The 17,031-nt window shown below is 30.2% G+C and overlaps 1 protein-coding gene across 2 annotated transcripts in view; it reads right to left on the bottom strand.

Moving 5' to 3' along the window:
• LOC113556210 (head-specific guanylate cyclase) overlaps positions 1–17,031 on the bottom strand; it is a 238,113-nt gene that overhangs the window by 89,636 nt on the left and 131,446 nt on the right. For both annotated transcript variants that reach the window (XM_026961037.1, XM_026961029.1), the window contains exon 9: positions 13,307–13,486. In XM_026961037.1, coding sequence (XP_026816838.1) covers positions 13,307–13,486 — 180 coding nt within the window. The remainder of the gene's footprint in view (positions 1–13,306; positions 13,487–17,031) is intronic.

The raw sequence follows: 17,031 nt of genomic DNA, 5'->3' as shown, positions 1-17,031 counted from the left end.
CAAGAAAATTCCATAAAAAAATGTTTAAACGGACAAATGATATAACATACGAGGTTAGTCGTATACACGACGATGCATAAACAAAAATTTGTTAGAACGATTAAAAATATGTTCCGTATTTTGTTTTATCATTTTATTCTCGATTTTACGCCATCTTATTTGCGTACTTTAAGCGACTACAAAAAAAAACATGTACATATTATTTTGTATTCGTGCTCACCGAGAATTTTATCGAACCGACGTTATAACTCAGAGGTTCTCGTAAGAATTTCGCGCACATTTTCAGTCGTGAATAATATAACAATAAAGGCGTGCCAAAGTCATATATGTGTTTTAAAAATTCAAATAGAACACAACAACGCGTTGTAAAATGCATGTACATAATATATAAAACAAAAGCAATATAGGCATCATAATATCACGTAATATAGTAATAGTTTGATCGTCAAACAAATCATCGAGACTACGTCACGCACATGATGCACATGTGGATATTAAAATACTCGCAGTACTGTTAAAAAATATACTAAATATAATATTATAGTGTTATGCGTGTACGCGTGTATATCGTTTAAAAGAAAACATATTTTTCATACTGAGTAATTTTCAAAATTAACTTTTAGCCCGAGATAAAGACGTGTGGTGATAATTCCATATAATTATGAAATGTTCAAAAACTAAAATTCTCACGGAAAATGCTTGTTGATGAATTCGTGTTGAATTACAATTTATCAAATTCGTACACTTTTGAAAACAAGTATTATTTTCGTACACCTTATTAATTATTATTAGTTTCAAAAAACCTAAAATATTGGGTTAATTTTATCAATTTGAACTAAACTATTAAACGTGCATATATTTACTGTAGTGGCGGTTAAAACGGTAATATAAAAATATAGAAATATAGAAATCGTAAGACAATAATAAATTACTAACGATTTACAGTATTTAATGGGTGTTATAAATATTTTGATTCGATTTTATTATCCTAGACGAGTTTTCACAAATAACAAAAATTGACTATGCAGTCCAACTCAAGTCATCAAAATATGAATATAATATTTAAGGTAAGCAAATAAATAACATTTGTATTGCATTACAATGATATATTGCAGTACTATATATTTTAAAATGTGACATTATTTCTGTTTTATATTTTTTCACCATAAAATATAATATAAATGGTTGTGTATTAAAAAATCGCAAACAAAATCAAATTTTTTTTTTTGATAAATGTTTCACAGTCCAACGAATCGGAAAACCAATTTTAAACACGTATATGCACAAGGGTGTCATTGCTTAACGTCGTTCACTTGTCTGTTTATATGCTTGTTCATAATAAATATCCCAAAAACCGTTGTCGTAACTCACGTATTTATTTTATAACCATTATAATATTATGTACACGTTATATTCTAACACCACACCTGAATGTAAACAAACCAAATTAATTTAAATACGATATGCAAACATAAATCGTATTTATATATCGTTTAAGGCTGTACAAATATCTGTTTTTTTATTTTTTTTCACGTCCAATATGGTTAACGATTGTACATATTATTAATATGTCTAAATTATATAAATAATTCGCGTATAAAACAGTAATAATAATAATAATAATAACAAGCGAGTCTTAATGCTAAAAAAAAAATAATAAATCACAATTATCCATTATTCGTTCTGTTTTATATTGCAGAAATTTTATCGCACATCGTTAAACCAATGTTTTCATAACACAAACAAAGAAAATTAATGCGCATAAATAAACATAATATATTAAGTCATGTTTGCGCGTAACTCTATATGTGATAACGAATTTTTGCCAACACCTTAATCGGTCAGTAAAAACACTGTAAACTATTACAGTTTATGTACCTATTATTTTATTTATGAATTATCCCTAACCCGCAACGTTAAACTCACAAACAAAAATTCTTTGAAAATTATCGCTGAAGGACAACGGGACGTCGTAGAATACGAGCGCCAGTGTATATATGAAGTACAATATCGGGGCGTGTCAAAAAGTGGTGACAATATTTGCCAATGGCGATAGTTGTACGGCGATTGATGTATTTCCGTCGTTTCGACAAAGAGAACACGAGAATACTTTTCCCTTGCGGAACGAACAATATTTTTGCAACTAGATCATGCAGTTATTAATCGTACCATCACTAAATGAAAGCAATTCCGATAATGTGTTCCGAAGAATATGACTTTAAAAAGTCAACCATTTTATTATTAATGCACTGTGAGTGACTAAAACAAAATAGTTTTTAAAAGTTTAAGTCGAGATGAAAAAAAAATCTAGTTCAAGTTGCACGATGACACGTAGCGTACTGTAGCAGCGAGTGTAATAGCGATCACGAATAATAAAGTGCAGCTAGAACGTCAAAAAGCATATTGGACTTATATTATGTAATGTAGTAGTTTCGTGTGTATTACAGTGGCGTCGTCGACGTTATCAAACGGTTTGTCACGAACGTTTAATAAACTGCACGGTAGAATAGAAAAAAAATATACACACACACACACACACACACACACACACACACACACATATATATATATACATATACAAATTGGTGGGTCGTTTGTGTGTGGAGGTCTGTAGTGGACGCAGGTTTAATAAAACAACGGCCGTGAAATTAGATCATTATATCGGACGAAAAAGCCCAACTAAAAGCACTCGCAATAATAAATATATTATGGCTACGTGTAGTATAATATTATGATATTATTTATTGCGCGACTCTTCGATCCGTGGTTGGTTCGCCGGTCACGTACTGGCATACACACGTTATCATATTGATGGTTTCTCGTCGCGCGGTTCGCACGGTTTCGTCCTTTTTCCGCGTTGTTCGGTTTCCAATGCGTTCCGGTAGAATTGATAGCGAAAGACGGACCGACTAGCGAAACGGGAAGAAATATGTTTAAAAAAATAAAAAAAAAAGGAAATCATAATGATATATCCAATATTATACAAACAACTGCGATGAAGTGCGCTCGCGCGTATGCATATTTTACATTGGCGGGCTTGACGTTTTAATTAAAAATCCGTTGTACCTATAAGCTCGGCGTGTTTATATTATTATATTCGTATAAGCCACGTGTACGCGTCTCTGCCACTGTCGATCAGCGGGCAATGTGGGTGGTGGTGTTTGCAGAGGTGGTGGTGTGGAACGGTGGAATATTAAGGACTCGGGGAGAGATTGTGGCCTAAGTCGGGTTTGCACCATAACCCTTTAACCACACGCGCATGCAAACACACTACGCCTACCTCCATAACTTACCCTTCGAATTCGTTCCGAAAACAATAATAATATATATACGTACGTCCGGGTAGTGGCAAGGGAGGTGGCCTTAACGTGACGGCGCATGCGTGTCGGAACAGTCTTCTGATGTGATAAACACACGTTTATCCCATTATGCTATTGCGATGTGTGCGTTGTTGATTGTATTATTTAAAATTGTATATTATGATATGCACGTCGTTCTGACTTTTAATAATTAATTGGTTGTTGTGGTGGGGGGATGTGGTGCGACGGTCACACGGCTGGTCATGACGCGGCAGTCATGAGTTCGAACCCCGGTACAGCGCAAAAAAAAATAATACTTTTCCATTTTCCCCCACCATCGTTACGATTGCTCTACGGTTGCAGGGATTACCATCAGGCCCATTCCACTAGAAGTAAAAATTAACTTCTCAGAAAAGAGAGTAATAGTGAACTAGAAAAACTTAACCTATATAATATATTAAAAGAGTATTTATTTGCATTTCACAATATCAGATGAAATGATATATATATATCATTTTTCTAATGTGAATACAAAGATTTAAACTTCTGGTTAGGTACATCGATTATGTAGTTAAGCACATATTTTATATATACAATGAGATAATTCCTAAAGTATGTTAAAAAGTGCCTTTTTTCTTCTAAAGGTTTTTCAATTATACCTATGAAAATATTTAGAAAAAATATCTGCTAAATAATTTACGATACGCTTTAGGTAGTACAAAAAAATCTCAAAGATTGGAAAATATAATATTTAAGTATATCTAAAAATCATAATAATTTGAATAAATTTACTACTAAATGAAAAAATAAGGACGGGTATATTCTTTATGAACCACCATGTGCGTATATAACAATGCTCATAATAATGGTCAAACCCTTAAATTGGACATTTTACCCAGAGGCAAGTACAGTTGTTTATCTCATTGGTTGGTCAATGTAAACGTTCGGGTTATAGAATGGCATTGATTGTCGGCATAATATTATGTGGACGTTTGCGTTCGTAGGGTTTCTCGAAATCGTAAATTTAATGCACGTCGTCCGTCATTTTTATGTGTTACGTAATATTATATAGTTGTATCACAAAAGGTTATTGTTTCAGTTTTGAACATTTTTGGTAAGCTGGTGTGGCGGTGACTTGTTTAAAAGTCTCCACTAAAAATATGGTGGCCATGTTTTGTACTTATACACAAACAATTTTCATAAAAGTAATTTAAACATGGTATTATGTTGTTTACATTGTCATGTACAATATACATACACAGTACATTATATTGTACAATAATAACAATCACCGCAGTGTCAATTTTGTACACGCGAAATAAAATGTTGACTTTTAATTATTAACTCTACTATGTAATATAAATAGGTTTGCACTAAAGATAATTCGACATTATTTCAGTCATATTGTGATTTTCGAGTATTTATCATAAGTACAATAATATGTCAGATGTTAAGAAAAAGATAAATACTAAAATACAGTACACGGAAAGTCACTTAAAGTCATTCGTTAATGTATTAAATTGGTTTAAAATATTAAGAAAATAATTCAGATGTAGCTCGTTTAACGCAATTAAATGAACACTATATATATTATAGTTCCGCGAAGATAAAAATAAATACATAAATATTCTTTAAAGACATTTTAAAACCACAATATATACTGTGAATTTTAATTTTAGTTTGTTTGGAATTATTATTTTTATCAGACAAATTGAAAAAAAGAATGTCAAGAATTTTTCGATAATACTTTAAAAGTTTGTGAGTTGTATCGAGTAAAACGAAACAACTGTCAAATTATTTTAAAAATATCATTTTCATTTTATTGTATATATATATATTATAAACAAGAACTCGGTAATCCATTTTAGAACTTTGCGATGTTGCAACTTTTTTTCGTACCTACAGGTATTTTATTTTGATTATGAATTTAATTTTATTTATACTTGTATCTATCTAAAATTAGTTATTAACGTTATGGAGAGTTCTATTCAATTTTAAATGAATACGGTAAACATTTTATAACGGTATTATATTATATTATAACGTATAATATTATACATATATTTTTTTTTCTTATATATTCGCACTTTATAATGTATTGAATTATTCTTATCTGCAAAATATAAAATAAATTGTCAGAGAAACTGACGGTGGTGTTATTAAAAATGAAAAAGAAAAGTCGAGTAATCGTCTGTTAAGAAATAACTCGACAGGCGAAAACAAAAAAATGTAAAGTTTAAAAGCATAGTCATAATTAATATTGAGTACAAAAGATATTTAGGGGTGTACCGATGTGCTTGTGTAATTATCACGTCTGATGGACGTCGAATTATAGGTAAGTACGCTTATCAACAATTGTTTTCGGTGCAGAACCATATGAGTAGCAATATTGGAAATCGCACATATTCGCTTTATACGTCTTATCAGATAACACGCACGATATTTTATCGTATTCGACTTACAAACGTGAATCTTTGAACACTAGACAATTATTGGTTCCTCGACCTCGACTGTCAAATTACATAGGCAAACACACGATCACTTATTCGCATACGCCGAAGGGAAATGTTCGCCGTAATTTTACCCTATTGTTTAAATGGGAATATTATGCAAGCCCCGAGAAACACTACAAGTTCAGTTATTTTATTTTTTGTAAAATATCAAATGCGACATGCGTATTTGAAATTCATATAGGTACATTATTATTTATTACCAACGTTTACATCGATGTATCTTCAACTGTGTACAATATATAATATGTTATACATGCTGGAAAACGAGTTCGAAATAAAACATGAAAGTTGTGAATATAATTATTTCATACGATTGGTTAACTGCTGGAAAGCCGTATGCTATCAAAGGAGCTGATATACAAAGTGATTCTTCGAACATACTAAAGCTAATTTTTTCCTCGATAATGCAGTTATTCAATTAATACAAAAAAATTAAACTATTTAAGTTTATTTAAGGAAATACGATAAATGTTTATTCTTTAAACGATTGAGTATAGACCTAGCTATTTTCTATCTGTTATACACTTATCTATGATTTTATGACTACTAATTGTTTAAGATGTAACTAGTTTCAACGCAATGCGAGTCCCCTTCTGAGTATTATTATTATTTTTTTCTATCGTCAGCAATAATATTATATTATATGTATAGATTAATAAATTAAGCTATTAAGCCATAGTACAAACTTTTAACAACTGACCGACCACTAAGACGAAAAGAGCATTTATAATTGTTTACACTGTTGATCTAACGTTAATTTGTTTATTTATTTTTAGCACACGTTTTGATGAGTCAAAGATCGTGACCACCGTTGGTGGTGTTAATAAATAAACAACGAGCCAATTCAATGGGTGGCACACGGTACGTGTCGTTTCGGTGCCAAAACGTTGTCAGCAAGTTTCTCGGTTGAAAAAAACCACCTATCTTCGTGTTGGACCGGACATAGCGAGGTTATCTAAACAATCAATACGGTTTTTATTTTTGAAATAAATATTATTTATTCTTGTTATCGCAATATTGGATGTATATATATATATATAATTAGAATTTTAGAATGATAAAACAATTGCATTTATTCACTCATAACGTTATAATAATAATAATATATGTAATTGTTCATTTGTTTTGAACATATATATTATTTATATAATATATATATATATACGTGTAGTAATTGCTTAATCATTGAATATTCTATAGTGAATTACTTCGTTGTTTTTGCCTTATTATTAGGTTTTTATTATTAACGGAATATTGTCAATTCAAATTTATTGGTACAAGTCTTGTACGATAATAATTTCTGTGTGGCTTCCTTACTTGATCGATTTTAAAATTAACAGCCATTTACCGGACGAATCGATGGCGGCTTAGTGCTTGACCCGCAGCGGCATCGCGTCGAACAGTTCCAATACGGTTTGATTCATTACGAAATTCTGATTTTTACTCCGACAGAACAAAATACGGGCACGACAAAGTTTCATCCAAAAATTACTAGATCTCAGTAAAATTGTACGAGTCTGCGCACTTTTTTAATGTACCTAGTTACTGTGATGCAATATTATTGTTATTATTACGTTATAATAATACATCACCGGTGATACACTACGTGCTACGTTTATTGCATTTTGTGACGGTACGTATAAACAATTTATTATAAAGCGTTTTACAAATCATCGTTGACATGTGAATGACAATAATATAACTTTACTATTATTTTATTAGGTTAGAAAAGTTTTTTTTTTTATTATTATATAAAAATCTTTGTAGGACTGATATAATATTTCAGGCTAAAATATAATATTTTTTTTTATTGAATATGCTGCAACAAATGTTAATCGTTTTTTAAAAGAAAAAAATATAAATTTATTTTTATAAAAGTAAACATTAGGCTTTTATTATTTCATCTAAAAAGTATGCTTTTTATTCTTTAACCATTTCAACAATTTTATGCGATATTTTAATTTAAAACGGCCTAATTAAATAATATTATTCATTCAGATATACTGTCTTAGACGACAATAATCGTTTTTAATAAGAAAATATTATGAATTAATTTTATATTTTCCTAACTATAATAGATACCAATTTACAGACAATAGTTCATAAATAATGTATTCAAGGCCAATTTATAAATATATTTTATTTTAATGCTATTTGGTTATGAAGATAATAATAACTAATTTTAAAGATTAATGTAATGTTATAATAACATTACAAAGTACCGAAAATATTTTTTCGCTTCAAATAATAAGAATTAAACCAAGTATTTTCGTATGACGTAGTGATTCTTAAAGACATATTTTATTCTTTTTTTGTGTTTAGAAAAAAATATTGATGACAAAAAAAAGTACGTGTTTTTGGAAGAAACGATGCATGCCAATAAGGATTATATGTACCGTATTTGAATCTTATTTGCTGATATTTGATTATTCGAGTTTCTTCGAAACTGATACATATATATATTTATATAATACATGTATTACAAACTATTACGTATATACATACACTATTTATATTGTGTGGTGTTATAGGTCGTTTTAAGGATGTTTATGCTACAGTTTTATCGAATTATATATTTTCAATTTACATAAATTTACCTACATTTACAATAAAATATAAATATTATATTACACAGTATTATTTGGAGTCGGGTTATGGCAAGGTATAAACATACACACACAGTATATCATATGGAAAGTATCGTAACGTTATAGATTTTAATTTGCAATAAAATTGTAATCGTTATTACGGAGAAAATAGTATTTTATTAAAGGTTTTATATGTTTAATTGCTTTTAAAAACAAAAGAGTGAGATCAAGCAATAATCGTACACCGAGCAGCCAACCTCCTCTAAAGTTTTGTGTTAATATTGTTATGGTTACTATTTATTTTTTTTTTCATCGTCGTAATTAAAAAGACAGTGGTGAATAATAATATTGTAATATTTAGTAATTAAATTTAAGGCAACTAGGAGTTATTATGATTTTACGATTGCTCACTATGTACCAACTGGTGAGTTTATTATATTGATTAATTCGAGATACATTTGAGTTTGCGTAAAATAATAGAGCGAACAACCAATATTATAGTATGATTGTATAAATCATAATGTATGAAAATAAATGTATACAATCGAGTTATACAAAAACACACACACGCATTAATTTTAACGTTGTTAACCTAAACAAACGAACAGTTACGTCGTAGGTATATTAGTATTTATTATTTGCAAACAACAATAGTATATAATGTGCTTATTGTTTTAAAGATAACGTTTTTGTATCCGTCAAGTAACTTTGGCTCCAGACACCGTAAATAATGGAGTTGTCGACTGTATCCGAGTGCCTCAGTCCGAGTCGCTTCCGCTATAACGACGACGACGACGACCACGACCCCACCACCACCACTACCATCATCAACACAAAACCCCGTCGTAACTGAAGTCGTCTACTGAAAAGGTCTAAAGGATCCTTAAAGAGTTTTAACCCTTTATCTCTATAGCTTATTTTATGTAGGTCAGTAAATCCTTTAACTGCAAACGGCGCGCATATACGACGACTTAGCGCTCATACCAGTTTTCCGGAACCGCTTTACGATAACGTTTACATGGAGACGTTTTCAATTTGTCTGTCGACGGTGCGCGATTTAACGGGACGTACGAATGTACGATCGTAATAAGATTATTACTGTAATAATGTATGTGCATATTGTATATATATATTTAGCGGTGCAGCGAATCAAATGCGGATAGACGTATAAATCACGGTAGGCAAAATATATAAAAAAAATCACAAAATAAACCATAAATAGACGAGCAGGAGGTTGTCAGGTCGTGTGCGCGTCTGGTCATTGGTTTCTGGGCGTAGATTTTCCGTACGATTTACCGACAAATGAGCCGTCCCAATTGGCGGTCCATTATAATATTATTACACCGACGATAAGCAGCCCGCTTCCCCCCCCCCCCAACTAATTGCGTTAATTTTACATAGGCCATCAGCTGTTTAATGGTTACAAACGATCTCCAGCAATCGAGAATATATATCATGTTATACGACGTCTCGCTGTTGTTGTTCACACCACCGTAAAATGTTCTCAAACCGATTTCAAAAATCTTTTTATGACGGTTACTAGGTAAGCGTTATCTATACTATATTATATTAAGAGAAGTCGTTTTTTGAAGTTATTATGTGTAATCTCTGGATCTACTTTACCGATTTTGAAAATTCTTTTACCAATAGAAAGCCATATTCTTTGTGAGGGTCATAGGCATACATTTAGTCCGATAAAGTTAATTATTAATTACAAAATTAATAATTAAAATAAACGTGTAATAAGTCTAATTACTTTAGATATGTTTATATATATATATTTTTTTTTAGCATCCTAGCGGCTAGCAACCGCTTAGAAGAAATAACAAACAATTATTAAACAATTCAAAAGTACATATATCTATAGCTATATAAAAAAAAACCCTTTTACCCCCTTAGAAGTCGAATTTTGAAAAATCCTTTATTAGTGCGTCCCTACTGTTACTTAGTAACCATTTTTTAATTAATAATTAAGTATTAACATACTGCACGGACAAAGCCAGGTAAAACAGTTATGTAAAGTTGATGTGTCAGAGATATCATTTATATACCAAATCAGTAACTATAGGTATAAACCAAAAATAGTTTTTATCCTCGCGCTAAATGTTAGCATTAGTCAACCAAACTTTACACGGTTGTATTTTGTACGGGCAACAAAGTGCATAGGGACAGCTAGTATAATAATAATATAATATTATTATCGACGATATAAAATAACAACATTATCATAATGAGTTTAACTATTTTATAATGAATGAATACGATAACAATTACTATAATATAGTCTATACGAATTATACGATACGGATTTCTTTATGAATAATATAACTGTGATAAGTTAAGTTAATACAATTTTTTTTTTTTTTAATACGCTTTCGTGTGTTTTAAATATTATAATTAGTATTGAATTTAAATAACTGATAAAATATTTTCAGAATGATAAAAACGAGATCCATATTCAGTTATGAAGCCGCATCGAATATAATTTGAAAATATCATTTCATAAACTGTAGTGACTGATAAAATACTGGATACAACTTTAATCCTATATGTCTCTGGACAATATATTTTTTCAACAATTATTTTAAGCCGTTATCGTATACCTTTACTATAATTATAAATGATATATTATATAAACCCAAGTAAAAATGACGTTTTTTATGATTTTATAAAAGCACAATTATTTATCTTAAACGATAAAAAAACTTTTTACCTGTTTTAAACTATCCTTAAAAAAAAAAATTTAAATTTAATAAGCTTAACTCATTTACTTGAGATAGTAATTATACAAAAGTGTTATACATAAAAGTCGTATTGTGCAAATCATTTTACGTCTATAGGTGAGGTGAATAATGTGATTTCTTATACAACAATTGTTTTAAATTTTTACCCGTGGAATTAAAACTTAACAGAAACAAATCGTAGTGTATCATTATTCTGCAAGTTACCAAATCCAATAAAAATACAGCTGTAATAGCAGTCAACAATTAAGAAAGTACACTGAAATTTTATTTTTTAGAATTCTTACGTGTTTAAAACATATTCCAACGTAAATATAATGAAAACAATTTGAAAATTAAAAATTGGATATATTTTCATTGACTCCCTTTAATAAAATAAAAACAAATAAATAATTGTATTTCCTAAGTGATACGGATCGGGTCAAAAATGAAGCAAAGTTAAAAATTATTTTCTACAAATATGTTTATGATTATACTCATATAGTCTATAGACTATAATTATTTATAAATAATATTAATATAATAATAACAAATTGTTTGAAGATTGCAAGGTATACACAAAACAACAATACTGACTCGTCAAACTGAACTGACTTGGGCATTAATTGAGTACGATAATATCACCACCTACAGTGGTAAGTTTTAATATTTTCTAGAATTCGTTTATTTTTAATAAGGTAAATGTATATAGCTGTATCATTATACCACGTTATCTCGAAGCGATTGCGACGCGCGACAGTTTGGTTCGAACCTACATAGTATAAGTATATAATTAGTTCAAAGCAACGCAGAGACTTCAGAAACTAGAAATTTTATAACTTATAATGTATATTTTATTGAGTAATTCCACTCGATACGGCGGGTGGTTATTTAAAATTAAAATAAATAATGAAAATATGCACCAATACAGTTGCATTATCGGAATAAATACATGAAACTTAGCTGGCGAACTAATGTTCGAGTATATCAGCCGGTGGGAATAGTTACTGGACGAGGGGGTACGAAAAACACCGGCAAGACATTGTATCATCATCATTATCGTCATCGTCATGATTACATTTATTATCATTATTATTGCGATTATTTATATTATTGTTGTTGTTGTTGCGGATCAGTTGAAGTGGCTTTTCGACGTAAATTCTTTATAAATCGTAACATTATGCTACCCGCTACGACTGTTTTGTCGCACCAAGGTAGTCGTCGTTGACGTTTTTTTTCCGAAGTACTTAAACTGCTTTTACTCTGAAGTCGATTCACCGGAAATATCGTCGTTAGGATGCACGTGATATTATAACGACTCAATATAATATATTATAGTATATTGTATTTTGTATGATACTAGCTGTATAACCCGATTCCACCCAAGAAAAATATGAAGTATATAAAATACGGTGCTTTATACATGTATCTCTACTTAAGTATACCTACTCCGCAGGCAAAGAGACTCCGGATAAGTACCTCGCTTTGTGAACTAATTTGACCGTGATGGGCAATTCACCTGTGGTGGATTGGATATAATGGTATATTTTTTTAACGTATTTCAAACTTCTTTCTAACTTTCCTAATATATTTAAAAAAAATTGTAATCGTTCTCAAAATATATCTGTCGAGTGATTTTGTGTAAACAATAGCTACAAAATAATACAAACATGATTTATAATTTATATATATCATACAAAGTCCATTCTTATTTATATAACCAATATTAGATTGTATATTATAAACAAACAATTTTTCAATTTTTGTGACCCAAAACGAACTTTGTGTATAAGTCACCTTATGAAAACCCATAAGGGTTAGAGAATTAATCTATGAGTACCCCCCCCCCAAAAAAAAAAAAAAATCTAAAAGAATATGTGTGCGAATTTAGACACCAATCTGTTCAATAGTTTCCAGGTGTATTATCGCTGCATAAATGTATAAATTTAAATATTATATAATATTATACTAAGATATAGATAATATTATATGCGATCCGAGCAAATACATATTATAAATTATGCGTGTTATTGTGTTAATAACTATCAGTATTATTATATTAATGTTCTTAATTTATCTGTCGAACGCCATTAATCGATAGAATTTTTATTGTCGTGTTTCAGTTATTTCCCTTTAAATCGGATATTATTCTAAGTTTACACGAATATATTAAGTGAGTTTCATACCTGAGCCCTAGCTTGCTCGCCAATTAATATCACGTCTCTGGTGGCGTCGTGTAATGGTATGTCTGAAATGAACAGGCTTCTGCTGGTCAGACTGTCCAGTCCGTCTAGCAATGGCGAACCGACGTACAGTAACGATCCAGACTCGTTGCACAAAACCATTTGTCCTTTGAACTCCAAACCCTTAGTAAATGCAAAAAAAAAAAAATTGTCAATAAAAACTATGGAACACATCAACATTTTTTTTTCTTAATTTTATTATTATTATCATCGTAGAAAACGCAAATTTGTCACAGTAAATATATGTATAGTTTATTCGTCGATAAATCCGTATAGAAATATTATTATTATTGTTGTTGTGTGTATAATAGATGACTGAAAATTTGTATTCGCTCATCTACAGTATTTTTGCTTATAAAGTGATAAGTACTGTATATATATCACGTCGGTTAACGATTTGGACGTGCGTCCGTGAATACGTAATATTTCTCACCGCATCGATATAACAATATAATATATAAAACGAGTGAAACATTTTCGCCGTATAAGTATAAGATTTCGTTTTCAACAGGAGACACGTGTGCACATATTTGGTCAATATTGCAAACAACGTAGCTCAAGAAAAGTGTATAATATGTATATAGACGTTGCGCCTACATAATATTTTATTACGAAAACCATTGTCGCCGTCTGAGTCATACTCAAAACATACAAATATAATATTAAGCCCAAATGGGGTATTATGTTGTTATTTTTTTATTTCCCTCTATTCTGCTGCTTCTGGGCCAATAACATGATCGGCACCTACCGCAGCAAATATTGCGCGTCATGTCATCGCGAACCCGATTCTGTTTATAGTGCCCCATAACGATCTCCTATAGCGCGTTTCTCCCGTTTCCCGTTTTCGTCACTAACAACCTCTTCTACTATACGACCAAATCACGTAGGTACGCGCCTCGCCGAGGAGTAAATTAATCGGACGACTTTATTTTAATGATTCGCCGTTTATCGCGAAATTCCGACACGTCGACACATCTACGCGTACATCTGACTACAACACACAAACCGTCGTGGGCATCAATCGCCGCGCGGTAATAATATGCAAACGGAACAGCGATAAGCGCGAAACGCATAAAAAAAAAAAACCAAAATAAATTTAGAGTTCGGTTCCGCCGCGGAATGGTTGAAATTGCCGTCACGCGGTGCTCTAACGTAAATGCATTTTCGAAATTCCCGAATTTGAATAATTGACCCGTTTGACTATAATATATGTATATGTATATTTTATTGTACTGCGGGGCTGGAAGAGCCCCTGTTTTACATACCACGACGACGTTTTTACCGCAAATAAAAACCCTACCTATATTATTGAGTGTGCACTATAATATATATTATTTTATACGCGTGTTATACATTTTGTGTGTATAACAGTGTACACTGCACACATATTATTAATATGGAGTACCTACCTGTAGGTTCTCGAGAGTTTTCGATCTACGTACGTACAATAATATAATACCTTCACTCGTTTTCATCGTCCTTGTCGAAATTACGGGTAGTACCTCTACCTACCCGTATGAATGGAACGAAGAAAACGCCAAAGGGCGTTCAATCGCACGTCATTATTTCACAGCTAGCGAATATATAATATACTGAAACATTCATTGTAGATGTACACATATTCGGCGAGTGTACAATACATATTATATGTTTATGTACACGTATACATGCAAATGAGGGTTTTTGGTGAATGTTAAATAACCGAGCAGCCATCGCGCACACAACCGCACGTGTATACCTAGGCGCGTATTTTAATGGTTCGACGTTTTAGAACACTAATTAGACGAGTTTTCAACGTCACAGATTTTCGAATCTTGTGTAGTTCGACGTATTATTTATTGCTTATAGAATCCTATATTTATGTATACATATTACTCAACCACAATTCTATAAGCACTGCAATGACTACTTAGAAAACATAGTTATTACTAAAGTTGAATTGCAATTTTTAATTATCACGAACAATAATTGTTTTTGATTGATTTTTTGCGAAATAATAATAATAAATAAAAATAAACACTTTACCTTTAATAACTACTATGCGATAGAACTAAAGTGCTCTACACTTAATAATAGACTTTTTTACTGTATTTTTATAAAAAAAAAAATAAATTACAAAATTATTAAAAAGGTAATATTATTATGTATTATGTAGGTATGTAGTAGGTACCACCAGCAATTGTTGAACAATATATATAAATCGTGTATTACGTGTATACATTACACGTATATGAGGAATGAGGATATTAAATCTTCATACCGATATATTGCATAAATTTTATATAAATAATATTATTCAAAGGTTTATAATGTACAAATGGGGTAGGTACCTGGTAATAACGCTAACTCTTTTGTATAGCCATTTTGCATTGAGTAATATATTTCCGATGTAATATAATATTAAAAAAATAAAATATTTACTGTCCTAATCGAAAAAAGTGACAAATCAGATTAACAAGTAACTTATCGATATTGTAATTTATGTTGTTATTTATTCCGATTTGAAGGTTTACTGTTAATTAAAATGCAGTTTTGGTAAATGATAACAACATTATCAGACCCCAGATACCCATTAATTTGTTCTTTACCTTGGAAAAGTTTGGGAATAATCTGCAGATTAACCCGTTTATATACTCTATGTTACTTTAATATAAACCAGATTAATTACGTATTCAAGACAATTTCGAGGATAATTATCTTATATAAATATAAGAAACTAAAACCTACACACTTACACACATTTGAGCACACTATATTTTGCGTAATAATATATTACCCATGTATAAAAATTACTTATATATATATATATATATATACTATGTGATCCATTTAAGTATTATACACTCATTATAGCAAAAAGTTTATTATGATATTATTTTTCATATAATTTTATGTATTTTTAAAACAATATTTTATTTAAATTTTTTAATGCAACATAATTTTTTGTTTCATTTTCCAAAGCAGAATATTTATTTGAGTCCTGTAATAGGTGTATATAAATTAAGATGAACGCAGTTATGACTTAATATTTCTCGGGTACTCCGTTAATCTAAACTTAAAACGCTTATATTGTTATCATAACTAATTAACTGCTTGTTCAGAATTCTGGATGAAAAAAAAATATTTCAAAAAATATTTCGCATAGAAAACAGTAGATTCTCGTTATGTCGAATCTCACGGAAACAAGAAAAAGTTCGAAATATCACATTTTATTAACATTCTTAAACAAACTGAAAAATTGGTTTAAAATTCATATTTTGAATACTTAAAATACTAATACTATATTAATATTCAATAATGCACAAATTAATTCTTTTTAAAAAATCTGTCATTAAAGTTTATTTAATAATATTTTTGTTTTTAAAAGAATGTAAAAATGTATTCTATGGACATTTAATTACGTTCATATTTCATTTCACTGTATTCTATACGAATTTTTTTGTTCTTACAGTAAAAAAAATATTATTTGTGTACTCGAGATAACGAAAAACGATTAACTTTATTTCGAGTTATCGAGAGCAAATTGATTTTAAGTGAATGATGGTTTCAAGAGGATTTTAATGCAGCTTGAAATAACAAAAATTCGAGATAGTGACGTTTGATATAATACAAATTTACTGTATTATTTAATTAGACATGTATGTTGTAAAAAAATAATAAATATTATA

Source organism: Rhopalosiphum maidis, chromosome 4 (genome assembly GCF_003676215.2).
Source record: "Rhopalosiphum maidis isolate BTI-1 chromosome 4, ASM367621v3, whole genome shotgun sequence".
NCBI lineage: Eukaryota > Metazoa > Arthropoda > Insecta > Hemiptera > Aphididae > Rhopalosiphum > Rhopalosiphum maidis.
This window is presented reverse-complemented; position numbering and strand designations above follow the sequence as displayed.